General features: G+C 44.0%; 1 protein-coding gene across 1 annotated transcript in view; it reads right to left on the bottom strand.

Annotated features, from left to right (window-relative positions):
- MFAP2 (microfibril associated protein 2) overlaps positions 1 to 27,266 on the bottom strand; it is a 152,647-nt gene that overhangs the window by 42,398 nt on the left and 82,983 nt on the right. The window contains exons 5-8 of the mRNA XM_078642850.1: positions 23,181 to 23,279; positions 20,387 to 20,425; positions 16,704 to 16,791; positions 7,075 to 7,148 (exon numbers count right to left, since the gene is read on the bottom strand). Of these exons, the coding sequence (XP_078498976.1) occupies positions 7,075 to 7,148; positions 16,704 to 16,791; positions 20,387 to 20,425; positions 23,181 to 23,279 (300 nt within the window). The remainder of the gene's footprint in view (positions 1 to 7,074; positions 7,149 to 16,703; positions 16,792 to 20,386; positions 20,426 to 23,180; positions 23,280 to 27,266) is intronic.

A 27,266-nucleotide genomic window follows, 5' to 3' on the forward strand; every position in this document is an offset into this window, starting at 1 on the left:
ACAGGAGAACTACTGGATTTATAATCTGGGCAGCCTAAAACCGGGCGGATTAAATGAACGAACTCAATTTCTTTGTTACCTTTAATTACTAACATCAAATATTATTCGTTATTTCTGTAACACTATTTGCCTATTTGAAATACTTGGACATTATGTATGTGTCCCCTTTGATCCATATGGGAAGCGAGCACTAGGGTAGATCATCCTTAGCACTCAGCTGCCAATAAAGTTATAGAAGAAAAAAAACGCGAGGGCTTCATTAGTGCGCATGCGTGAACTTCCGAGTACCCATACCGGAAGAGAAACGAACCCGCGGGTGGACCGCAGTACAGGGCGCCATACACGCGAAGGTAAGCCAAAGTAACCACTAGGCAAGGCACAGAAAGCGCGTAGTTATTTCCTTAACGTAGAAGCTTCCAGTACGGGGAGCGTTATAACCTATCACCCAGCGCGCTTAGCGAGGTGGACCAATTAGCATTGTTTATACGCCGCCATAGTGAAACCCACTAATAGTTTGACGCTAGACACGTCTAAAACATACCAAGGAGGGTTAACTGCGAAAGTTACTAACGGTATCACTAGTTTTGGGAATAGAGACACCAATGTACTCCTTGCGCACCATTTAAATTTGGTATACGTTTAACGAATTAATGAAATAGAGTATAGTTTTTGTACTACCAGTAATAAGCCATGAACTTAATGAAATTACTGATGCTGATTATCATTCATTCTTTGATTTTTGTAGAACTTATTTCCCTGATGAAGGCAGTACATACTGCCGAAATGCATTGGAACACAAGTGAAATAAAATGAAAGTATGGCATAACTAATCATTGAGAAGAGGCATCATTTGTTAATTATTGGATTTATAATTTTGAATTTAAAAACCCGGAGCAGGGTATTCAGCACAAATCGGTGCCCAGGGGGACAGGAATACCCGATCAGGTATCCCTGCTACTTGTGGATTATAGCCTTATCGCCCCAGACGGGCGACGAACCCTGGAGGCACGTAAAAAGCAGTAAAGACAAGATTACCAGCGGTGCACGATTCTAACCTCAAAGCAGATGTAATGATTGAGTCAGCTGGCACTGACCCTTTGATGTACAGTGGGTCCTTTGAAGAATGTTTGTATTTCTTCTCACCTTCTTGTGTGGCTGCCTTACAAGTGGCAGGCTCTTTAAATGCCTCTTTCCCTTGATCCAGTACTCTTGGTAGCATGGGTAGAAACTGTCTCCTTGACTGTGTAGGCAGTAAAGTTTCTGGTAGAAAGCATGATTGTGGTTTTTCCTCTTCAAGTTGCACTGTATATGTGTCTGCTGCCCTTTTTATGACTTGGTTGTATATCCCAATGTTATCTGGTAGTGACAGCCTTCCAGGATATGTGTCTACCGCCTGCTCTGGTGATTCAGCGTCGAGATCCTGCCATTGTAGGTCTTGAGCATCCGAGGTCACCAAGCCCACATACGTTAGTGCCTCATCATCTCCTTCATCCTCGAAGAATTCCTCTACTTCTTCTTCGTTGAGTGGTTCGGGAGTCATTGAAGGCTGCACTTCCTCGACCAATTTCTCAGCTTCAGTCGATGTTTTTAGAGGTATCTTGAATTCCTTGAAGCTGTTGTTGAATTCCTTTTTGCATTGTAAAATATTCGCCATCTCTGCCTCTAGCCTCTTTTTCTATTTCTCGATCTCCGACGTGTGTGTTTCGGTGTCGAGACCCTCAGCCTTTCTCTTTGTGCTTGACGACGCCAACATTGTCATCGAAGGCTGTTTCGACCTCTCTTTTTTCGTTGCCGAGACCATCTTTCAACATATTCGATTTTTTTAGAGTTTTTGCCATCACAGAGTCCTTGTCTAAGGATCCGACGGAGTGTTTCTCTTTGGAGGCAACTGTTTCAACGCCAAGGCTCCTTTCGAGATCTTTGAGACATTTTTTCATGTCTCATCCTGTTTTTTTGAGGTCGATGGATCTCTTATCTCCTTTGAAGTCTCCTACTCGACCTCTACAACTGTGACGTCTGTGTCCTCGTCGACTTTACGGCCTTCTGCAACATTGTCCTCCTCTTCGCTAGAAAGGCCCAGATCTCGAAGCGGTGCTGTCCCCTGGCCCTGCATGTTGTAGTTGGCCCTACTCTGTCTCTCTCTTACCCTCAAGTTCTTTGGGGGTAAAGGCTGAGCATGCGTTGCAATCTTCACTTCGGTGATCCAGCGGCAGGCAAAGGTTGCACACTGGATGCTGATCTTTTTGAACGTACTTAAGCTGACAATTCTTGCAGAATTTGATATGTGTCTAGTCCATTACCGCGCACAGGGAGCCCCCTGAATGCGCATTCTCCGTGTTATCGAAGTACCGTACGTTCCCCTTTAGGCGCACTCCGGCTCATCGGATGGTAGTCTGGAACGTCGAAAAGCCTTTTATCGCTAATTTGTATAAGTTTCACCTATTTTTGTTGTTTCTTCCCTCCAAATCTCTGGAGTTCCTTCCGTATCGATCCAGACCCAACGGCGGAAAAAAAGAATCTGAAGATGGCGACCAAAGGTGGGAGCTTACGGAGGAAGCACATGGACATCACAGGAGGCCACCAAATGGTGGTATGTCAACGCCCACCAACAACAACAAAAAAGAATAAATACAACAATTCCAGACCCAACCACTAGAGGGCGGAATAATGCACAGCATGTGAATCCAGAAAAGACTCACGCTGCAAAACAGATGTTATGTTAAGATCGATTGGCTATGCAGATCCTCAGCGGATTGAAATATACAATGTTTTTGAGCCTTAATTTCTCAACAACTACTGAACAGATTTATACCAAATCATAAAAAGCACACTTTTTGGACCAAGATCTTGTTTTCCTGCCAAATTTGATGTCATTCTGTTCAGCAGTTTTTGCTGTATCGCTGATCAATTTTCCTACAGAAATATGAATGGGGAAAACATGTTTTGGACCTCCCTCTTTTTCTCCCACCCCCGCTTGACTGATCATCCCGAAAAACTTCCTAGGGAGGAGCTAAGGTGGATGATTATTCGTCAAATGGTATCAAAGTCATAATCAAACTAATAAATGCCCTTCCTATATATAGATATACATTTTATATAATAATATTCCCTGAAAAAAATAAAGGTTAAAGTGTTGTTCTAGTTACTATGGTAGTAAGATCTTAGCTTAAGTAAAAAATAAAACAAAATCCACTGAAAGAAACAAAGGCTAAAGAGACTTGACAGTTAGTTCTTAAAATGAGAAAAGAAGGGATATTTAAAAACTGAAAATGTTCTGTAATTTGGCAGTTATCTTTTAGTGAACTAACTATAACTGGCACCCAAGTCATGCACTACTAATATGCTCTTGCATGTTAAATAACAGCAAGGTAGGAGGAGTTGGCTGTAGGGCCTGACTACAGACCAAGCCCTGCACATAGTACTGTGGGAGAAGCAAATCCCTGCTGCACACAGCCCTCGACCATGCCTGCAAAGACTGGCCTATGACACGTCTCTGAACCCACCCCACAAGGGTGCCCCGCTGCACACAGCCTTCAGCAGTGTAAAGCTGTGTGGTGACCCTGCGCTCAACCCACTGCATGTGGCCAAAATAACCGCAGTACAATGCCTACAGCCTGCGCAATGGCTTTTCACTGCAGGGTCTGGCCTATGACCAGGCACTCATATTTTTTTTAATGTTTTTGTGGTGTCATGGTACTGATACCATTGCTATGCTGGGTAACAGGTGCAGGTACCCCAGTAATGACCAATAAAAAATATATTTTTTATTGACTCAAAGGGAGGGCCCTTTTTTAATCATTAAAGGTGGACAAACCTAAATATTCAAATTCCAATCAGTGCCCACTTTAGCTTCATTGAGAGAGAGATAAAACAATGTTTATTTAGACCATAGTCTATAAACCATACATAAAACTTTGGATCCTCATATTGATAGCATAATTAGACCACATTTCATTTAAACACAGTTTACAAAAATATAAATCCATACAATTCTCGTTGTTGGCAGCAGTAAAAAATGTAAAATCAACACCCCTCCTTTATTTTCTCCATTACAAATTCTCTTGTTGCTTTCAAGAACTTCCCCACGGCAATTGTAATATCTAAAAATGACATATCCATAAGGAGACAAGCGGCTTGAGACCGTGAATTCACCTTATATTTTAAAAATATTGGACATAAAAACACTTTTCGTGTTACTAAAATCAATGTGCAATCAAGCAATATATGTAAGATATCATTTCTTACTCCTAAGCCACATTTACAAATGCCATCTGGTTGGATCAAGGGTGCTTTAATTTTTTCTTCTGTCTTCCAAGGATTAATGCCCACACGAACCCTTAGGATTTCGTTTCTTAACCATTTATTGGGCAAAAAATACAAGTATGGGAACTGAGCCTCATTTTCACATGCGCTCCTTACCAAATTAACAGATTTTTTTACCCTCAGATAATCATAGTCTTGTGATCGAGAGTATAGGAGCCCTTGATCCCTAAGCATTCTTTTTGTAAACACTCAGTACAGATGAGTTAGCTGCCCACCCACCCATGATGGGTTAGGCAATGGACCTGCAGCTGAATGTCGCACTCAGTGGAGTTCGGTGGCCCTTCAGTTTCAGCCATGTACACTGGTGGGTGGGTGCCATGACAGACTGAGTGCAGGACCTAGCCATGGGCCAGGCCCTTTGATCAACCACAGCTATGCCAGAATTTAGTCGAAAAGCAGCTGGTGGTGGTTGCCCACACTGGTTTGGACTCAGGGCCAGGCTAGCCAGCCAATAACGGTGTGCAGCGAGAAGCGTCTGTCTGCGGTAGGTGGGGTGCATGACCTAGTGTAGGCCAGGCATTTCACCCAATCCTTAAGGTGCATGGCCAAATGTCCTGTGCAGTGGGACAAGGCCAATTGTGGCAGGTATATGATCAGAAAACACCAGAAAGTCACTGAAAAAAAATCGTATGTTTAAAAATACATTAAATTCACACTAAAAAAACCCACATTTAACGTACAATTATCGTTATGAATTAAAACTGAAAAACCACTGGAATTTGCAAGTTATAGTTAGCTCCGCAATTTATAACTTGCACAACAACCATGCAAACTACAATTCGCACGAGAATGCTGTGCACAGTAGGGGTTGGTCAAATAGGCGGTTTAGAGTGCATGGTGCGTGTTGCTTTTATGCGGGGTTTTAGACCAATTGCATCAATGTACGGTTGTGCGTACCAGGTGTTGGTAGCCCATGGTAGGATTTGTGTAGGGCCTGGTCACAAGCCAGAACATGTGGCCAACTCCAGCCATGCATGACATAAGGCCATATTTAGCAGATGTTGGATGGCCATGCAGGTTGGCCACAGGCTCGGACTTGCTGCTAATCCCTGCTGTGCAAGGCCAAAGCACACTGGGAGATGACTGCCTGCGGCGTGTTGCTCTCTGCCTGCCACCAATCTTTGCTGTGCATGGCAGAAGCCATGTTCAGGGGTGGTTTGTAGTTAAGTACATGATAAAAAAAACATTAAATTCATAGATTTTTTTTTTTTTTAAAGTGGTCATTATTATGGCTCAAAAACCCCAAACCAATAAAATTCTACTGTTATGGTTAGTAGCGCACACTAAGAATATCATAACTTGCAGTATCGGCCATGCTTCAGACAACAACCTACTAATCATGCAGAAATAAAAAAAAAAGCTAACAAGAAAGAAACACAGTGGCTGGACCATGTACTGGTATCTGTTATGTGTTACTATCCATAACTGGCGAACTGCAGTGGTTTTGGAACCATAACTTCCTTTTTGATGTGTTTTTTCATGGTGGTATAATAGAGGTACACATGGTTAACCCATGTGAGCCTCTACCACGCAGCCCAAACCATAAATGTGTCTTAACCACACATTACTTTTTCACGCAAATTCGTGGTATAGGCATGAATGGTAATAGGGTACGTGTGGCTAAGGCCGCCACTACCCTGACCCCCCACCCCGATAGCTTCCCCACCCCACGCTGTCCCTAAAACCCTGCCACTTTACAAACACAACCCCAACCCCCCACCCCCGCGCTGTACCTAAACCTACCCGGTATACCCATTCCCCCCCTGCACTAAGGCCTAAAATCCCGCCCCTTTACTTACACTACCCCGACACCCCCACCGCGCTGTCCCTTAAACTACAGCAACCCTTTCCACTGCCCTAAGACATACCCCAACCCCCAGGCCTAAAAATTACATCAACTACCCATTCTCCTCTCCCTGCCCTAAAGCCTAAAACCCTGCCCCTTTACATACACTACCACGACCCTGCGCTGTCCCTAAAACGACTCCAACCCCTTCTACTGCCTTGAGACCGACCCAGACCCCCAGCCCTAAAACTACCCGACTACCCATTCCCCTCGCCCTTCCCTTAGGCCTAAAACCCTGCCCCTTCACATTCACTGTATGTATAGAGGGACTCACCCCTGCGCTGTTCCTCAAACTACCCTGACACCCCTAGCCCACACAGCCCTGAAAGCTAACCCCAGCTCTACTTACCTCACCGTGTCTCTTCCTGCTTCCGCCTTCACCACAGCAGCTGCAGCCAGCTGCATGGTTAAGGCAAGTGTGGTTGAGCTTGCATAGTCGGAACACACGTGGTTAAGACTGCTGTGTTCCGACTGTTCACTTTTTTCACTGAAATATTAGATTTTTTTTTAGGCCACCTCTAGAATAATTGCAGATAATGCTGGTTTGAAAAGCCCAGAAAAAGCTATAAATGTCCTAAATATGCTTTTGGGATGTCACAGATTTCTCTACATGTAAGAAATGGTTAAACAAGCCATAGCATTAATGCATTAACAGGTGATGATAACTTTTGTTTATACAGTCAGGTCAACTCACACTAAAACCAAATCCTTGAGCCTTGAAACCTGGTATAAGTGAGGGAAAAACACTATGTGAGGGGAGGGGGGGAAGGTGTAGGGTCTCATCAACATAGAAAGATATAGCAGGGTTCATGATATCTTTGTCTATACGGATACAAAAAAAAAGGAATTCCTAGCTCCCCTACATACTAATTACAGGATTCTGGGAGTGGAATAGGCATTTTTACCTCTCAGGAGCTCCTCGTGGGCGCACACGGTGCGGACACAAACTTCCCTGTTGATTACGTATACTCGACGTAAGCTGAAAGACAGAAAAAAAATAGATGTCTACTTTAGGACTGCATTGGCTACCGTTGAGTTTCACTTTGCAAGCTTTAGCCTTATGATCTCCTTCTTGCAGGATTGTCTCTTGGGGAACCTCTGGAGTCAAGCATCTATGACAGAGCGTTTGAAGTCCTGTTTCTATGACTGTGTCATCTTGTGTCCCGGGAGAATGTCTAAAGTCATGTTTCTATAGTTGTGTGGGGTTGTGTCTTTGAGTAATCACTGAATTGCGATTCTCCTATTAACATGACCAGAGAATCTGGATTTCATTAAAGACACGGAGGCTGACATTATGCATTATCCTTTAATGCAACTCACAAGCAGCCGCACTACATCACAAAGGATAAAAGTTCTAGAATAGAGATAACACAGGATAAAGAGTATAACCAGGAAACAGTCTGCCTCTTTTAAAACAATCGCAGCAGGAAAGGACATCGGCAAAGGGTAAGATCCACCTCGAACTTGCGAATGGAGAAGAAACTCAGAAATGAAGCAGTGAAGCGAGGACCCTTGTTAGCAGACAGGACCAAACCATTAAACGGAATTAATGAATATATATAATATATATAAGTATATATATAAACACTGTATTCATGCATCAATGGCAAACCAGGCCTGTCTGTCCACAGTCTAGGACTTGCTGCTAACCCCCGCTGAAGTTGTGCTTCTATGGCAGTACAAACTTGTGTGTTTGGGGAATGTCTGAAGTCATTCTATTGGGCTGAAGGATTGTGTCCTCTCAGAATGCCCAAATTGATGCTTTTATAGTGATGGCAGTCTGTGTATTTGGAATGTCTGAACTCCTAGTTCGATGCACTTCAAAACAAGAGGTGGATTGTACTTTCTGAACTGCGCTGCCACCTTCCACCCAGCCAACCGCCAAACACCCCCACACACAGATGAAACAAGCCACTGCTTCCCTGAACTGTAGGTGATTGGGAGTGTGTTTTGCCTTTGGCGGAGGATCCTATGTCCCACACAGCATATTGGGTATGTGCTATGTGCACTTTGTGAAAATAGTGTCTCACCAACACTTCTTTCTCCTCGTACTACCCAGAAGGTCTATTCGGAGATCAATCCTAATATGTTACAAGGTTAAAAGGTATTTTAGACTAAGACAATACAAGTAATGCGATGTTATTAATGATATACTACTTCTGCTTAAGTTGAACTTGTCCTGCAGTCATTCGGAGCCAATATTAAGCATCCTATTAGCAGTTGCGACTGGCACGGATCAGGGGTGGGCTGTAGAAAAAAAAAAATAAGTCATTTACCTCTTCGGCCGGCCGCATCTATCCTTCGCTTCACTTCCGACTAGTCCCGGAACAGAAGCAGGAAGTTCACAGGCTCTCCTAAGCTAAGCACAACGCTGCTGTCACTATGACAACAGCATTGTGACTGGTCTGAGCGCCATGGTTTGGCACTAAGTCGGGGACTACGAGCCTGTGCATTTTCTCCATCCAGCCTGTAATACAGCCTGGTGTAGAACATTCAAAGTACGCATGAATGTTTGGCCGGCCCCAGATAGCCGACCAAACCGTCATGCAAACTTAGAAAATGCCCCAACCACTCATCCCCCTGCTCTATGAGCAGCCTAGCCCTGCCTCGCAAAACTGCCTCAGCAAGGAAAAATAAAATGATAATAACATTGTGTTATCATTTAAATTTTTCCTTTTTTGCACTTCTGAAAGCAGTGGGGCGACGCATCTCAGCCTTAGCGGAGGAGCCACCACTGCCTATTAGACAGGTTAATGGATGAGTGATTTGTCTTAGTCTTGTAGGTAGCGTGCATGTTACAGGTGTGAAGCCCTGAGGACGAGTTCAGCCTTTTATCATTTTGATGGCGATGTTATGCATCGGCAGAGAGTGCAAGGGTGCAGAGTAGAGTGGTGTATGGTTCAGTGGCGGATAGTGCAGTGTTGCAGAGTAGAGTGTCATAGAATGCAGTGATGTGGAGTTCATTGGCATAGAGAGCAGTGGTGTAGAGAGCAGTAGTGAAGCGTATAGTGGTGTAGAGAGCAGTGGTGAAGAGTACAGTGTGCAGAGTAGAGTGCAGTGGTGTAGAGTGCAGTGACAAAGAGTAGATTGTTTTAGAGGAGAGTGAAGTGGCGTAGAGTGGAGAGGTGCAGGATAGAGTGCAGTAGTCGTAGAGTGCAGTATTGCAGAGTGGCGTAGAGTGGAGTTGTGCAGAGTGGAGTAGCCCAGAGTAGAGAAGCAAAGATTGGAAGTGTGTAGAGTGCAGTGGAAAAGAGTGCAGTGGTGTAGACTAGCGTAGAGTGCATTGGTACAGAGAAGAGTAGTACAGAGTAGAGTAGAGAGGGTAAGAGTGCAGTGGTATAGAGTATAGTGGAGTAGAGTGCAGTGGCATGGTGAAAAGTGGAGTGGTGCAGAGTAGGGTGCAGTAGCGTAGAGTGGAGTAGAGTCAAGTGGCACAGAGTGGAGCATGCATGGTGTGGTAGCACACTGCCATTACAGACAACACATTTTCAATTCAAATGACCAGTACATTTGCAAGGGCTTACAGCTTTACTACTAAAACTATACAGTGGCCAAAAATAATGTGTGGATATAGTATCACCCAGTGTAGTGATTTGCAATTTTCATATTAAAGTATTTATTTCCAACACACTCCAGAATTAACAAAAAATGTGTTACATATGTGCTTTCCAAATACCTATATGTAGAGTGGCATACAGTTGATTGGCGTAGAGTCCAGTTTTGCTGAGTGGCATAGAGTGGAGGTGAGCAGAGTGGAGTGGCATACATTGGAGTGGTGTAGAGTGCAGTGGCAAAGAATGCAGTTGTGTAGAGCAGAGTAGCATAGAGTACATTGGTATTGAGTAGAGTAGTGCAGAGTAGAGAGGAGTAGAGCGCAGTGTGGTAGAGAGCAGTGGTGTAGAGTAGAGTTGCAGAGACTACAGTGGGGTAGAATGGTGTGGAGTGGCATAGAGTGCAGTGGTGTAGAGTGGAGTAGTGTAGAATGGAGTGATGCAGAGTGCAGTGGCATTGAGTGCACTGATGCAGAGTAGAGTGGTACAGAGAGCATTGGCAGAGAGTGCAGTTGTGCAGAGTAGTGTGGCGTAGATTTCAGTGGTGGATAGTGCATACAATGCAGTGGTGTAGAGTGCATAGAGAGCAGGGCCGTAGAGTACAGTGGTGCAGAGTAGAGTTGCAGGGCGCAAAGTGCAGTGGAATAGAGTTGAGTGGCGCAGAGTGCAGTAGCGTAGATTGTTTTAGAGTAGACTGGAGTGGCGTAGAGTGGAGTGGTGCAGGGTAGATTGCAGTGGCGTAGAGTAGAGTCACATAGAGTGTAATGGTGTAAATTAAAGTGATGTAGAGTGTAGTGGCATAGAGTGCAGAGTAGATTAGAGTGTCGTACAGTGGATTGGCATAGAGTGCAGAGTCGTAGAGTGGAGTAGTACAGAGTAGAGTGCATTGGTGTACAGTGTATTGGCATAGAGTGCAGAGGCGTAGAGTGTAGTGTTGTAGAGTGGCGTAGAGTGGAGTTGTGCAGAGTGGAGTGGCGCAGAGTGCAGTGGCGTAGAGTAGATTGTTTTAGAGTAGAGTGACGTGGCATAGAGTGGAATGGTGCAGGGTATAGTGCAGTGGCGTAGAGTATAGTGGCATAGAGTGTAATGAGGTAAATTAAAGTGATGTAGAATGCAGTGGCATAGAGTGCAGAGTAGATTAGAGTGGTGTACAGTGGATTGCCTTAGAGTGCAGAGTCGTAGAGTGGAGTAGTACTCAGTAGAGTGCATTGGTGTACAGTGGATTGGCACAGAGTGCAGAGGCGTAGAGTGCTGTGATGCAGAGTGGAATTGTGTGGAGTGGCATAGACTAGGGTGGTGCAGAGTGCAGTTGCAAAGAGTCCAGTGGTGTAGAGTAGCGTAGAGTACATTGGGGTAGAGTAGAGCAGTGCAGAGTAGAGAGGTGTAGAGTGGAGTTGAGTGGTGTGGTTCAGAGAAGAGTGCTGTGGCTCAGAGTAGAGTGCTGTGGCGTAGAGTAGAGAATGCATGGTGTATTAGCACACTGCCATTACAAACAACACATTTTCAACTCAAATGACCATTACATTTCTACAGACATACAACTTTGCTACTAAAACTACACAGCACGCCTTTAGTATGGAATGGCATCACCTAGTGTATTGATTTGTTTTGATCATTTTAAAGTATTTTTTCCAACATACTTCAGAATTATCAAAGAATGTGCTAAATATGTGCTTTTCTAATTCTAATATATCCTGAAATGCTTGCAGTTCATTTAAATGTTGTAGTGTGCTAGAAAAAAAGCTTTCCCACCCCCAGTATATAGCAAGATTGTCACATATATCCTCTCACTTAGAAGTCAGAAAAAGAAAAGTAAACAACATGCTCCCTCGGAAGACCAAGCCTTACATTTGACCTTTGTCTTTGAGTGGCCAGTATATGTGACAAGAGAGGATTTATAGTCCTCTTTATGGAAAGAAGCACTCGTGGAAGAATGCAAGGAGAGGTGGTAGTGTGAAAAGGCTTTCCTCCTTGGAGGGGAAGAACTTACACTGGCCATCCTAAAACAAATAAAGTCAGCAAACAGAAAGCCAAAACATTGTGAGTTACAAACCACAAAGCCAATGGTAAGTAATAGGCAGAATGCATTCTCAGGGAAGCTTTCTGAATGTTCCCAAGATGTTTTTTGCAAATTAGACAGCTTTGCTATCTGGTGGGCTTTTACCTAAAAAGAGTGGAAGAAACACCTTTCTCTAATCAGAAAATAGAAAAGAGGTGCGAGTCAATAGTATCTTCATTACTCTTTGTGATTCCCTTGCTATTTAACTATGTTTTTAGAATAGTTGCTAAATACTGCGAAGCATTCTCAAATTATATTTACCTTTCCAATATCAGATGAGCGTTAACTATTTCTTTATATGGTCCTCGTGATTGGTTCCTATTTGAGGCTAAAGTGGGTAGTATCGCATTGCTTGCATGTAACAGTGCCATTACCCAATAGTGTCTTGGTAGTTGTAGTTCAGTTTTTCACACAAAGTTCATATTAGTTATCAGCTAATGGGGTAATAGCGCTATTACATGCAAGCAGTGAGTTCCTACCCACTTTCACTGATAAAAGGCTCTCATGAGCCCTCCTAAGCTGATGAGGTTTGGAACGCCTGTTTGCTATGAGTGAGATTATACCTGAGAAAATTAGCAGCATGTCCAGCAACCCATAAATATTCTCAGCTGATGAGGGAGGAATCCTGAAAGACTGGTGTCTAAAGATACGATTTCGAAAAAATGCATTAGCTGAAAAATAATATGAACTTTGTTTGAGAAACTGAACTACAACTACCAAGATGCTACAGGGTATTGGTGCTGTTACATGCAAGCAGTGTGTTCGTACCTACTGTCACAAAAGGTGTGTATGTTAAAACTGGGCTTCATCTGTCCAAAGCATATGATTTGCTGAAAATTGCCTGAAAATGTAGACATGGGGCATGATGCTCAAAGTCGAATACGCTGGTGCCAAGGTCCAATTCGCAATGGATAAAACTACATTGCAGTCCTACGAATTGCAATGCAGATATTGCAAACCTTTGCAATCCGCAGGGGAAAGAGGTTACAAAGGTCTCGTAGTGATTACAGCGCGAAGCGCGGTCTCGCCAGAGACCTATAGTCACCGGCTCTGCTTCCCAGGAGACAGGAGATGGGCACGCGCAGGCTGAAATCGGATCAGGTCGCGCGCTCACCACGTACAGGCACGCGCTGTGCCCATCTCCTGTCTCCCTTGCAAGCCTCCAGCACAATGGCATTTTCCTCGCGCCACTAAGACCGCCTCCCCGGCCGCGACCAAGCCAGCTCCCCCCTCACCAAGCCAGCCCGCCCGCCCGCCCGTCTCCGACCAAGCCAGCCCCGCCTGCCGCCCAAGCCAGCCACCAGCCCCCCCCCCCCAAGAAACGTGCAAAATCACCCGGTGCTGCGGCGCGGTACTCCAGCTCCTCCAACGCAGCACGACGCGGGGCTCTTCCATTAGGCATGGGAGCCCCTGCTATTCACTGGTCTTCACCCGGGCCCTCTCCTGGGACCCGGGACTTGAGTATTTTCTCCCATGCCTGTGGGTCTCCTTCCTCAGCTGCAAAGTAAAAGTCTCGGGTGAATTACAAAGCCCTCTTCTTACATTGGGCGGCTTCAGACCTCGGGAGGAAGGCGTCAGGGCTCAGGGAAAGCGGGAGGTGCGTTGGTGCGTGAATGTGCGTTCTTTTGCGTACGATTGCCCGTGCCCGTGTGTGGTACGTCGGTGTGTTGCACGGGTGGTTTGTATGTGTGCGTGCTGTATCAGCTTGGCCCCAGACAGCAAATGGGCACGCGCATGGCTTGTCTTTCAGCTTGCATCTGAACAGCCAATGTGCACGCTCGCACGATCACGTCGTCTCTTCCAGCTTGTTTTCTGTTTGAATGCACTGTACTTTCGGGCAGTGTTGGCAAACACTTCCAGCGCCGCACACCACGCATCAAGGCTCCTCTGGTGCGTGTTTCACAAGAGAGATATGTTTCTTTTCAGTGAGAGGCACCTCGCCTTCCATTTCAGCAGAGGGCATGTTCTCCTAAATGCTGGCAGGTAAGGTTTTATTAAGTTTGGTATTAATCGAGATACCTTTTATCACCTTCTAGACGAAACTGAGTTGGCCCAGATAAACGCTCTATCAGTGTGCTCACTAAATGGCATTCTGTCACTAGGGTGTGTAAGCGCACGTTTAGGACTGTGCACTAGTGATAGAAAGTAGCAGACAACCCTGCATTGGCGGATACAACAGACAACGCAGAGACTGGTGCCTGCTTGAAGCCCGCCTCAGTCAGAGTAGGAAGTGCCCGGCCCAGGTGGTAATCAATAGTGTACCTGCAGGTAGCGCCCAGTGTTTTTTTTCTCTTTCACGCTCTGTTAAGTCGCTGTCTCCAGAGCTTTGTCTGGAATGGGTTAAGTAGCGCTGGGGAGTCCTTCATCCATCTCAGTCACTTTCCCCACCAAGCGCCGAACCATTTGCTCCTATCGAAGCCATCATTCCAAGGATAACTGTGTGTGGAGGTCACAGAAGGAGCCTTCACATCCAGGCCATTAATAACGGGAGCAGGAAGGCCCGTCAAGCGCAAGACAGGCCTAGCCTTGCCTCTTTTTTTCCACCAGTCACGCTTATTCATCATAGCCAAGCCCCCTCTATGTTACCAACAGGCCCAAACCCACAATGGTGCTTTCATTGGCCCAAAACCCTGGCATATGTAGAGAAGAAGGCTGCCCGATGCCATGCTCAGTGTGCTATAATCTTTAATATAATCTTTAATATATTCACTGACATCTCTCACTTGTGTGGACTCATTGTCTGGTGGTGCTAGGCTGGCTTCTCGTCAACACGCTTGAAAGTGGTCTGAAGCACAAGGCAAGATTAACAGAGGCATTTATGATTTCCGGCCTTAAAGTAACGCAGATCTAAGCTGAAGCAGTTGAGTGTTCTAATAGGACCCAAGCCCCACCAGCAGCACCTGCTGAAGACGTCGCAGGAGGTCATAGTCCTGCTGGGCACGCTTTCGCTTGTTCTTAATGTTTTGTACACATAGTTTGTATTTTTTTGCACTTTTTCAAATATTTTTTAGAGTTATAGTTTGATGGCTAAACACTAACCTGCAATTAAAAACACAAGTCACACGGAAATGTTTCTAAGCATTATTCAAGTAAAGATAGGAGTCGAAGGGCTTGGTGTTCTCTTTAGAAGTATGTTATTGCTTGTACATAGGTTACCGGTAGAACAAGCCATGTCATTTCAGTCCTTTAAACTTAGAACGCCATGCTTGTATATATTGTATGTGTAGCCTGTGATTATTTTGTAAACCAACTCGTGAAAATTGCCCTTAAATAATCAAAATTAATTTAATGTAAAAAAATGACACACACCGAAGTATTGTATAAAACCTAGTCTGCATGTTATAAATATCTACGTAAGCTGTGTCAGACCTGACGTTGACGCAGAGCATTAAGATTCCGTATAAGCGCCTTGAGACCCTCTGGGTGAGTAGTGCGCTTTATAAATGTCAGAACTTGAACTTTATAAGCGCCTCTTGCCATTTCCTGCCCCTCCCCCTGTCGTTCTCTTTAAATTTAGCACCTAATGGCACCTGTCCTGACATCAGACCCTATTATTGTCACACGATCTAACATTGGTTTAATCTAAACTTTTCTCTTCCTCTGAGGATTGAGCACACCTGCGGACTGTGTGCTGACTGAATGCATTTACCACCTACGATATGATGGATTTTGCATTTGGACTACTGACGTGGAGAAAAAAATTGTACTTTCCTTCTAAATTCGACCATATGGCTTCTTTAGGCAGACTTAATTCGGTAAATGTACAGAGCGATGCAGAAACAGTAACAAATCTGCTTCTGCTTGACACCTCTCCGTTCCAAGGAGTTGGGCAGCTCTCAGAGGCAACATGATGATTTTTGCTGATAAAATGGGTAAGCAACAGCTAAGAATTCACAAACAATGTTTATATACCAATTGCAAATTAAAAAAAAAATTAATGCAAAGCATTGTCATTTACAATGCCAGTAACTCAAACTTTAATGCTGCGAGACCTATTGCATTGTAAATGCTTGTTGTTGCATTGTGACCCATGTGCTTTTCAGAGGCATGGACAAAAATGTCGGCACACAGTGAATGAGAATGCTGGGATGGAGATCTGCGGCACCAAGCTGGCCTCCATCTCAACATTTGCTACTGACTGCAATGAAATGCAAAGTAGATTACCATCCCACTAATATGAATGAGGTGGGTTCTCCCTGTAAACAGTCTCATTGTGCTTCAAAGGAACAGGCAAATTCTTGACAGCACGAACGCTGAGAATGCTCACCTCACAATGCAAAGAATTACACTCTGAGTAGCCTATTCGTGTACCAGTCCGCAGATTACCTGTATAGGACCTGTGGTTTGCTGAATAACGCAATATGTGATAAACCGGATTTTTACATGTAGAAGGCCTCATGTTTTCATAATACTTGCCTGCATGGTAAACCTGAGTCCAGATTTACTAAGGCTTTGTGCTGGGTTTGATTCACAAAGATGACTCAAACCCAGCAGAAGGTGTTGACAAGGAGGATGGGGATTTGCTGTCCTACGCAAACCAGGATTTGTGTTGTAAAGTTCACCAAAGTAACACAAAGTTTCACTATGCATGAGTGGTACATGGGCATTCCCATGCGACCACCCTTGGGTTTTGATCAAAATCCCTTTTTACTAAAATTCGTAGATAGGGGATTTGTGCCACACCTTACATCTCCTCAAGGCAGGTGTAACGAAAAGAAATGTTTTCATTTCCTCTTCTTTTCCCTCTTTGTATGAGTGCTGCATTGTACAACACATATATCAAGTGGGAAAAGTCTTAAAGGTTAGTTTTGCCCGGAAAAGGATTACTGAATACTCGGTCAAATACGCTGATCTGGTCTTTACAAACATGCAGCGAGTAGGGATTGAGGCCAGTAGTGGCTTTTCTAATCCTCTCAGTCCTTACCTGTAGAAGCAGATCTCATTCAGACACTGCTTGCAAGGCTTGTGCACAGAGTAAAGCCTGGTGCAGGGGTACTGCTCCTCACGGCAATCTGGGGAAAAAGTGACATGATTTATTAGATGGAAATGTTTGAGGAAAATGTATTATACAAATCATTTATTGTATAGCAAAAGTGCCCAGGTGAAGATGTTTTCACTATTGCAGGAGGACCATTGTCACACTTATCAGTGCTTCATATTTAACCTAATGAGTTAACGTAAAAAAGGAATATTCACTGCCATTAACAGTGTTGGAGAAAGAGAGTGAGATTAAATCTCTGACAGCTGGTTCAAAATGTATTCAAAGATACATTTTACCAATTTGGGATAATTCCACAATCATTTGTTCAGTTTGCCTTAACATAGTTGTCCTCTAGATATGGTCAAATGAGTCGGGTAATAGCTGTGCCTATTTTCCATTTCAAATAGTGTTGCCACAGTAACTAAAACAGTATAAAATTGTAAATACTGATGTTTCCAGTCAGAGCGACAAACAACTGGCCACTTAATGAAATCAGCACTGAATGGTGTGAAAGCTAACAGTGAGCTTAGACAAATCTTTTAAGAAGGGATCTGCAAGTCTTCGCCAAGAGTTGTCCTTTCTGCGGAACCTTCTCCAATGTTGCTATTGGATTCACCCAGGGGCACTGGCAAAAGTTGCCCAAGCTAGGGTGTCTTGTCTGCCAACATGTATGATGGAGTTGTCCGTGATAGACCACCAAGGAAAATGTGTCAGACTTCCTTTAAAAAGTAAGCGTAACGTTCCTAAAAGGCTGAGACTTTCAATACTTCACCAGGCTTTTTAACAAATACCACCCACTTTGGAAATACATTTTCAGTGCCAACGGTTGGTGGAGGAAATTACAAGAACCTCCACTGACATTGGTGGAATTTGCAATAGGGTTTTCATTACCTCTGCCCCATCATAGGGGTTTCAGGACGGTACTTTAAATTCAATCACTTCTAGCTTCTTCCTAGATGAACTGATGGGTAGTTTTTAATATTTGTGTTCACCCTCTTTACATGTGCAAGCACACAAGGGACAAGACGTCCATCCTCTCAGAGATCTTAATTTGCTATCTGTGCTTACTGAAGGTTCTGGGCAAGGGTGACCAAAGGCTTTTTTGGTGCAGGCACCAAAACTGTGAAATTCTATTCTTTTTGACATATGTGTACTTCTTGGCTTAATGGTATTTCTGATACTTTTTTTCCTTATATTTCCTTCACTCTTTCCTTTTCCATTTTTCTTTCTCCTTTTATTGCCTCCCTGTATTCCTATTTCCTATGATCCCTTGTTCCTTTCATTTCCTATCTTCAATTTTCCCTTTCTCCCCTTTCTGTAACTTTGCCCTATGCCTTTCATTTTCTTGCAGCTTCTTTTCTTTTCTTTTCTTTTCTTCACTTCACTTCCCTTTTTCTTTTGTCTTGCCTTTGATTCCCACCACCATTACCTACCCGGGTGCGTCATCGCCCAGGCTTTTACACCGTCCACCCTTTCGGTGCCAAGAAAGAGTTCTAAGGTACTGCAGATCTGTCAGAGTGATATGGACAACAGCATAAATGTGTTATAGGTAACCAAGGAGGATCTCAATTTCCTTGAAAAACTTCTCTCTTGTCTACAAAGCCCCCTCCCTGAAAGAGTTGCCCCAGTTTAGCACAGATGTAGCAATCCTGGATAAACATCAATTCTAAAACTAGTACCACATGTTGGTCACTTAACTGTTTAGGATATTTTTGTTGAAGTCGAAAACTACAAAGCATTTTCCTGATGGCAGAATTACAATGTGTTTATTTGTACAAACTCCTTAAAAGGATTCCTACTGATATAAACCAGCATTACTCAGCTTTGTTCCTATAAAAAAGGCAAAAAGTATTTGATAAGATCATTGGAACGGCTGCTAGCTTCAACATCTGCCAAAGACTGTAGTCTGCATAGACAGCCCTGCAGCATCTGCACAGGGCACATCAGCAACGGGTAGATGATTAAAATCTGCATAGGCGAGGCATAACAACATCTGGGTACAATGGATGAGTTCCTTCTGGGGCAGGGGATATGAAAATCTGAAGACATTGGGCCTGATTCACAGAACTAACTTAAGACAAAATCCTAAACTTACTACCATTTTGGTATTCACAGAAGGCACTTACTCATTTTGGTATTCACAGAAAGCACTTACTCATTTCGGTATTCACAGAAGTTAGGAGTCCTACGGCCCAGATTTACTAAACTTTCAAGCAATGCAGTGCATTTAGGGAACTTGCTGCACTGCGTTGTGTGAAAGGGCAAAAGCAGAAATGCACCATATTTACAAAGATATGGTGCACTTCTCTGTTCAGGCCCGGACTGGGCCATAGTGGGCACCGGGCCATCCCCCGGTGCGCCGCACGGGTGGGGGACGGTTTTGGGCCCCTGGGGGCCGTTTTTGTTACAGGGCCGTTTTTGCAGAATAGCTGCAAAATCGGCCCTGTAACAAAATCGGCCGAAAACCGGCCCCGGCAAAGTGCTCGGCCGGCCTCCCCCTCCCGCCCCCCCTCCCAGTGGGGAGGGGGGCCGGCCGAGCACTTTGCCAGGGCCGGTTGTGGTTCCCAGTCCGGCCCTGTCTCTGTTCTTGTGCTGCCACACTCGTGGCCAACTAGCGCTAATTCAGGGGCGCCTGCATTGTAGTCAGAATAATTTTTGTGGAGGAAGATATTTCTCCTTGTTACACCAGCTTTGGGTAGGTGCACCATTCTGGCGCAAACCCAGGTTTGCAGATTTTAGGAATTCTGGTTTCCTGTAAAAATCTATGCGTGGATGCTCGGGAATGCCCATGCACCACCCATAGAATGCCTCTCTGATGCAAGGTTATATAAGGCAACTCTATGCGTTGTATTACTTCTTTTTTTACTAAGACACGCAAAGGCATGCAAGTTGGGCTTTGCATGGCTTACTTAGTAAATACCAAAATACATATTGCATCTGGCCTGCATCAAAAAAGTGAGGCAGCGCTGACGCCAAATGTAAGTATATCTGGGCCTAAATGGGAACTGGTGGCTCTTGGGAGCTGGAGGAGGGGTTACAGGGATGATTAGTTCTAGCATCCTCAAACTCAACCCATGTATGTGGGTTTATTGCCATTAGTGTTCAGATGTACCAGCAACCTCAGGATGTCTGCAGGATGGGATCTGCCTGTTGGGTGGTATTGAGATAAGGGTGAATATGTTGTCCATTGTAGTCCCAAAAGCTGCTCAGTGATGCTCCAAACTAGCCCTGGGAGCAAGCAGCATGTCTGTAGGTAGACGTGCTGTGTATATTTCCACCCACAACGGATGACACTATCCTTTGGGAAATGCACTAAGATATTTCAGAGCATACAGCGTTGTGATGGGTCATGCTTAGGACAAACTAAAACCAAGGTTTTAGTTTGTAAAAAAAAAAATTCAAGTACGACGGAATAGAGCCCTGTTGTATTCACCTTACAATAAATATATCCACTTGCTCCACAGAAGTGTCACTTAGGTGTTCACTTATTTGCAAATGGATCCACCTATTTATGGAACAAGCTAACTTCTCAAGAGGAAACCAAACTGTTCCTCGAGGTATGCACAGAAGCCATGTATACTGAACATCAACCAGCAAATAGAATCATAACAGAGCTCTTGACTTACCGAGAGGCCCAGGTTCTGTTGGCTCTGACTCAGGAAGCTCTGAAAGAGAAATAAAAAGAGAAAGAAAGAAACCAGAACATAAGTAAGAAACGCTCAATGTCTTGGCATGCACATCCTGGCAAATATAAGACCAGGAAGGGCCAGTGCAAAAGGGCATGAAAATATGAAAATAGAATTACAGGAGATGAGGGAGAGAAAATGTTTGAAATAAATACAGTTGCTTCCTAAAATGGTTTGAATGTACAAGTCCTCTTGGAAGAAAGTCTTTGTGGGCTCCCATTCTACCACCTTGAAAGAGCTAACAAACAACATTAAGACGTCGGGGTCGATTCCAAAGTCAGTCGGAAGGGCTATGAATCAGATTTGGGTTTGCCGAATCCGATCCAGAGCCCTTGTTTCCGACCGATTTGTTCCTAGTTTCAAAAGACCAAGAGGCAGATTTATGATGGCCTTGCGCCTCCTTGCGCCGCAATTGCGTCACTAAATGTGACGCAACGGCGGCGCAAACAATGCGCCCTATTTACAACGTGACGCATCTAAGAGATGCGTCACGTTGGAAAGCCCTGCGCCATAAGGAGGCGTTCCTGCGCAGGGGGGGGCGTTCCTGCGCAGGAACGCCTCCTAAAAGTGGCTGAGTGATATCTATGAGATTTCACTCAGTCACTTTCTACGTCAATTCCTTACGCCTGCTTGAAGCAGGCGTAAGGATGACGCACCATGCATTGAATAGGTGGCTCCTGTGCATTGCAGGAGTCATGTCGCACTTGCGACATGACTCCTGCAATGCGCCGCCCGTACGCCGAGAGATGCGTCACGCATCCTCACTGCCTTGCACCATGGTGCGCCGCATCATAAATGCGGCGCACCATGGGTGGCGGGGCAGTGGCGCACTGTGGCGCATGTTAACTGGCGCATCCCTGGGGATGCGCCAGTTAGCATAAATCTGCCCCCAAGTACGATGCCCGGAAACCATTAGGGCTGACTGAATCGATTCCAAAAGGCATTCGAACAGGTCGAGACTTTCCGGAGCCGATTCGTACAGCTCTATGGACTTGGTTTCCGAGCGAGCGTGTATGATGACCGATTCGGACAGCATTTCCGATTTGGTTTGCCCAGAATACAATGCCTGCTGGAATTGGTCTTTCGGGCCCATAGCTTGCCCCCCTTCAGCCAGGGGCCCTCCAAATCGGGCCAGTGGAGGTACCCATGGGTCCCCTCTTCCCAAACATGCACAATGTAGCAGTCAACATGGGGTTCCCACCACAGGGTGCAAGGTTTTCCCCAGCCACCCCTTTCTTCCATGGTAGCCTGTGTTCACGTTTGGAACACATGCTCCCATTGAAGTCAATGGGAGTCAGACAGAATCGTATCCGCATGCCTACAGATCCATCGTACTTGGTCCGAGTCGTATGGAAAGGATTCTGGAACCAATTTGGTTGGTTTGCTTTCTAAACGTGATCGGCCCTTAGTGGGTGAACAAATAGGGTGTTCAGACTTGAGAGGAGAAGTAAAAAATAAAGAGGGGGATACAACCATAAGGTGAGATGAAGCATTTAAGGCTGAAAAAGAGAAAATGAAGGATAGCTTTTCCTACACTCTCTAGCAGCTCATCATATTATATACACTAATGACTGAATAACTGAGCTTGAAAGAACAGTAAAGTATCCATCCCCAGCACACAGGAATCAACATATGTCCTGGAAGTTAACACTGTAGTTGCGGATTACTTATTGGAGGTATGTGGCTAGGTTTTTCAGGCATCCATCTGCTCTTGAGAGATTCACTCGCTCTTGAAGGAATCCAAAAACTTCAATATTTATTTGCCCACTCCTTGGAAGGATCTTGCTGTTTGTGGAGCGATTCACAGGGTAATTTATTTATCCACCTACTCATGTGGGATATCCATTTGACCCTGGAGCATTTACCTGATCTATTGCAGTAATGATCTCCTCTGGAAGGATTTGCATGTTCAAGAATGTATTGCCTTCTCATCCATGTATACCACTCTTCCTTTGATATCTACAAGCTTAGGTAGGTGGTACATGTTCATCTAGGTATCCACTTGCTCGCTGAGAGACTTATGCCCATGCCAACAGTTACATGCTTCATGGTGACATCTCTTGGCTCCTTTTGATATTATCTATGTTCTTAACCAGGCCTCAACACAGCTCAAAGGCTTTTTCAAAGAGATAAGCGGAGGATTGTGTAGATCCAAAGAGGATAGTAATGCATCAGAAGCCAATTTGCAAGCAGTAGCCAAACAAGTTTATGACAGACAAAAGCCTGTTGGAGTAAGTGAGTTTTCAACCCTTTTCCGGATGTTTTCATGGTCGCTTATAGGTAGAGACGCAAGGGGAGAGGGTTCCACATGGAAGTGCCTTCAACCTGTTCTGGGGTACCTCATGATACATCCTCCTGCTCATAGAGATTTCCCCAGCTCATGGAGGTATCACTCAGCTCATTAAGGTAGCCACAAGCTCATGAGGGTAGTGACCTTAATTAGCACTTGGCACATTCTGCTGTGTTCTGCAGGTCCCATGCTCAGAGAGGTTAGTTCAGCAGAGGCCATTTGTGGAGGGTTAAATGACAGTAGCAGCTCTTGATGCTATTATACTGATTTCACTGAGGTTAGCATGGCAACAAAATGTGTGGAAGCTACCAAGTGGTTAGCATCAGCAGGAAGATGAGCTCCAGCAGCAGCTTGCTTGACTTGTGTAGGGAGGTTAGTGCTAGCAGTAGCCGGAATTGTGTGTGCATAAGGATAGTCCTAAACATTCACAAAAAGCTGAGTTACCATAAGTTGGCTGGAATGGCTGGATTGCCTCTTGTGGCAAATTGCGCTGTTGCTCCTGAGGTTCAAACTGGAATGGTTCTTCTGGGCGCACTGTGGAATCTGTAGAATAAGGAGAGATTTGAATAACAATTGACTACAGGAGCACCAGGGTGGCTGTGGACAGGGGTTTTCAATCAAACTAGGAGCCAAGAGAAAACAAATTATGCAGTACAATCTGAGGTATTATCAGGTTGATGTTTTGACGCTTTAACATAAGTTAATAAAACAAGCATTGACAACGCCAAAAGGCCTCTCCTACTTGAGATATATTGACCTAAGTAGAGCGACAAAAAATCATGGTCCTTGTGCAAGCCCACAGAGTAGATACAGCATGTCTCGAAGAGACAGCACATGCGCTGCCTAGGTGAGACCTAACAAGGTTTTCAAAGTATGCAGGTGAAATTGGTTAATCCATTGAAATCACAAGCCATCCCAGCATTAAATCAGGTATGTATATGATCAATTCCATTACAACTCAGCTCAGAACCCAGAATCATAAAACTATAGTTACATTGGCACCAGGGCATTAGAGACAGCAAACCTCAAACTGATATAATCACCAGAGCCAATAAACCAGCAGTATCGACAACTACACTATGACAGAAACAAGAACACCAGCCATTGCTGCACCAGAGCACCTTGAGACAGCCACTGATATATGTGTTAGCTTAAAGATGCTGTTATGTGACATGCCACAGCATAGTCATTGAGAACGACTAATCAATAAAACAATGTAAAAACATCAGTCACACCAACCAAAGATTCATCAACACCATCTGGAGAGTAAAGATTCAGTCACAGCACTAAAGCAGAATAAAGATTTCTGCTGAAACCATCAATGCCCCTGACAGTCAACAGCCACCCTAATCACAGAGCAATGTATGAAACACTCATACATGCTGTGTTTTACAAACGGCCGGTACAAACAAATTAAAATGAAAGAAAACCTTACTAGTCAAAATCACCTCATCATTGGATTTGCCAAAGTTTCAGCACCACAAGACAACATCCCTGAAAACACCACCAACATCAAAGACATCAGAGAATGCATAAGTGAAAATAGTTAGTATTAGAGGAATGACCCAAAGAAATGCAGATACACCAAAGGGTAATTACGTCACGTCCTAGTTCAGTGAGGCAATAACGTACCACTATCCAACAGCAGCAACGAGGACGCTTAGGGAAGTGGCATTAGACAAGTAGCACTGATCAATGACATGGGATTACGTGCAAGGCACATATCGAGAGGTTGCTGATACACAGGACAATCAGGAATACAATTAGGTTAGGAACTACGGAGAAGGAAGTGGCAATCTTGAAATGCAGCGTTTGGTATTGTATTTAAAAACATAGGGCCCGATTCACAGAAATAAATTAAGGAAAAATCCTAAAAGTACTACCATTTTGTATTCACAGAAGGCACTTACTCATTTTGGTATTCACAGAAGGCATTTACTAATTTCTCAGTTTAGGAGTCCTACAGTTAGGAGTCCTAACTTTACTACTCCTAAACTGAGAAAAATCCTAACTTTAAGAATTTCGGTATTCACAGAAGGCATTTAGGAGTCCTAACTTTACTACTCCTAAACTGAGAAAAATCCTAACTTTAAGACTTCCGGTATTCACAGAAGGCATTTAGGAGTCCTAAAGTTAGGACTCCAAACTTCTGTGAATACCGAAATGAGTAAGTGCCTTCTGTGAATACAAAAATGAGTAAATGCCTTCTGTGAATACCAAAATGGTAGTAAGTTTAGGATTTTGTCTTAAGTTAATTCTGTGAATCTGGCCCTCAGTGCAGAAATATAACATTTATGTTTTGACTGAATTATTTCTAAGGTATATTTGAATTAAAGATATGCCAAATCAACTAATATTTAAATAAATATCAGAAAAGGGATAAGTGCTCTTGATTTTAAGGAATGTTATTTGACATATTTGCAGCTGCTTTGTGAATAACACTTTGTATTCTCTGTCAATTTTCTAGATGATGTTGTATTCTTTAGAGGTTGGGTTTGCTTGGGGCTTAAGTAGACAGTGAGCAGCCATGAGCGTGCGGCGCTGCAGCTGGGCAACAGCTGCACCCTTAGGAGGCCTGTGGAGAAGAGCCCGACCGCTCACTGGCCCCTTGACCCATTGAAGCACATAGCATCAGCGAGCAAACAGAGCCCCCACACCGAGTGGTGCCATAAAGACACACATCACTGTCAGTTAGGATGCAATTTCACAAAGCTTAAGAAACAAAATAAAAAAAACAGTGCGCTTAAACAAATCTAGATGCACAAAAGGGCAAGACTACAAGCAATAGGGCCATGCTCAATGAGATGGGTCGAGACACAAAAAGGAGGGACATCTAACAAACATTGACCACAGAAAAGCAAGCCTTTGCCAAGGTCACATAAAGCAACAAATAAAAAGCAATGGGCGGGCTGTAAGCCCACAGACTAGATACAGCATGTCTCGAAGAGACAGTGCATGTGCTGCATAGGTGACACCCAAAAAGGATGTCATGAAATGTTGTAAGAAAGAAATCTATACATATTTTTTGCAGATCCTATTGCTATTGGCCAACATTTTGGAACAGATTTACAAGAAACGAACTCAGCGCGGTGCCGCAAGTCATTTCGCTGCACCACACTGCATTAGTTTTGAAGCATAGGGATGCAAAATATTTACAACAATATGTCACATCTCTGTGCTTCCCCCTGCACTGGTGCACACACTGCTGCCTTGCGCCGGCACCTTTGCACCATGATGCAAGGATGCTTGTGTTGTGGAGAGATTATTTTTGTGCAGGAAGGGGCACCTTCCAGCACAAAAACAATCAATTGAGGTGATTTCGTCTTCCAATGCATGCTGTAGAATGCAGCACGCATTGAAAGAGGAAAAAATTGGGACAAATTAAAACATTTCTCCGCATTGCACCTCGTACGCCACCCGTAGGGTGACGTATCATTTTGATGCATTTCCAGATTTACGATTGCTCGTAAATCTGGAAATGCATCAGTGGACATGCATTGCGTGGGAACACACACAGTAACACCTATGTCGCGCCCCTAACACGTAAAGTGCTGTGTGAAAAGGGTAATATTTACAAGCACAGGTAAAGCCACGGAGAGTGGCTTAACTTGTGCTTGTAAATATCACGCAGCAGGTTGCACTGCCGGTGCATTGCGGAAGGTAAAGCACTGGCGGCGCAAGGGGCTTGTAAATCTGCCCCTTTATATTTTTGTGTCATAGGGAAATGAAGGACATTATTTAAGTTTCAGAATCACTCTGTTTTTTGGATTTAGACTGTTTTCACATATAGACCTTGCATTAAGGTACAACCAAATAGGATAGTATTGCACATTTCATAAGAAGACACTTTATGATTCATGCAACCAATCGTTGTACAGAAATGCACCATGCTTGCAAATCTTCTTAACTCCTAGTGCACGCGTAAAATAGCCGATCCTGTGAGATTCGTGTATGTAATGTAAAAATGTACTTAAATCGATATAAACAAAAGATATTCATTCTTGATTTGCTTGGTCACTCGTGTTTATTGTTATCCTCTTATTTCCCGTAAGAACAGCATTGAGGATGTTTGCTGTGCATATTTAAAAAATTCAGTTAAAAAAAATATATATTCATATCAAAGACTGAATATTTTCTTCAGCCATGTTTGAATTGCTTTAGTTAGGTTTTTGGGCCTTCTGTAGATAAAAGCCCTTTGTTGATTCCATCAACTGCAGATGTTGCTACAATCTTGAAAGAAAATCAACGCTTTAAATGAAAAGTGTACCCCTTTCGCAACCTTTTTTGCTATTATTTGAACTATTTAAAAAGGTCTTTGAGAAATATGGTCTGGGTGCAAACCCTGTCTGCTCCATTTCCAAATGCACAAGTAGAAAGAATTATGCAAAAGATTGCAAAATTGCATTACACTTGTGCAAATTTTAAAAACATCTGGTCCCATATAATGTAACAATAATCCTGTAATTCAAAACGGTAGTGTTTCATCATTCTCTTCGAACGTCAAAATCTACAGAGCACTTTGGGGCATAT

The sequence above is a fragment of the Lissotriton helveticus genome, chromosome 5_1 (genome assembly GCF_964261635.1).
Source record: "Lissotriton helveticus chromosome 5_1, aLisHel1.1, whole genome shotgun sequence".
In the NCBI taxonomy this organism is placed as follows: domain Eukaryota; kingdom Metazoa; phylum Chordata; class Amphibia; order Caudata; family Salamandridae; genus Lissotriton; species Lissotriton helveticus.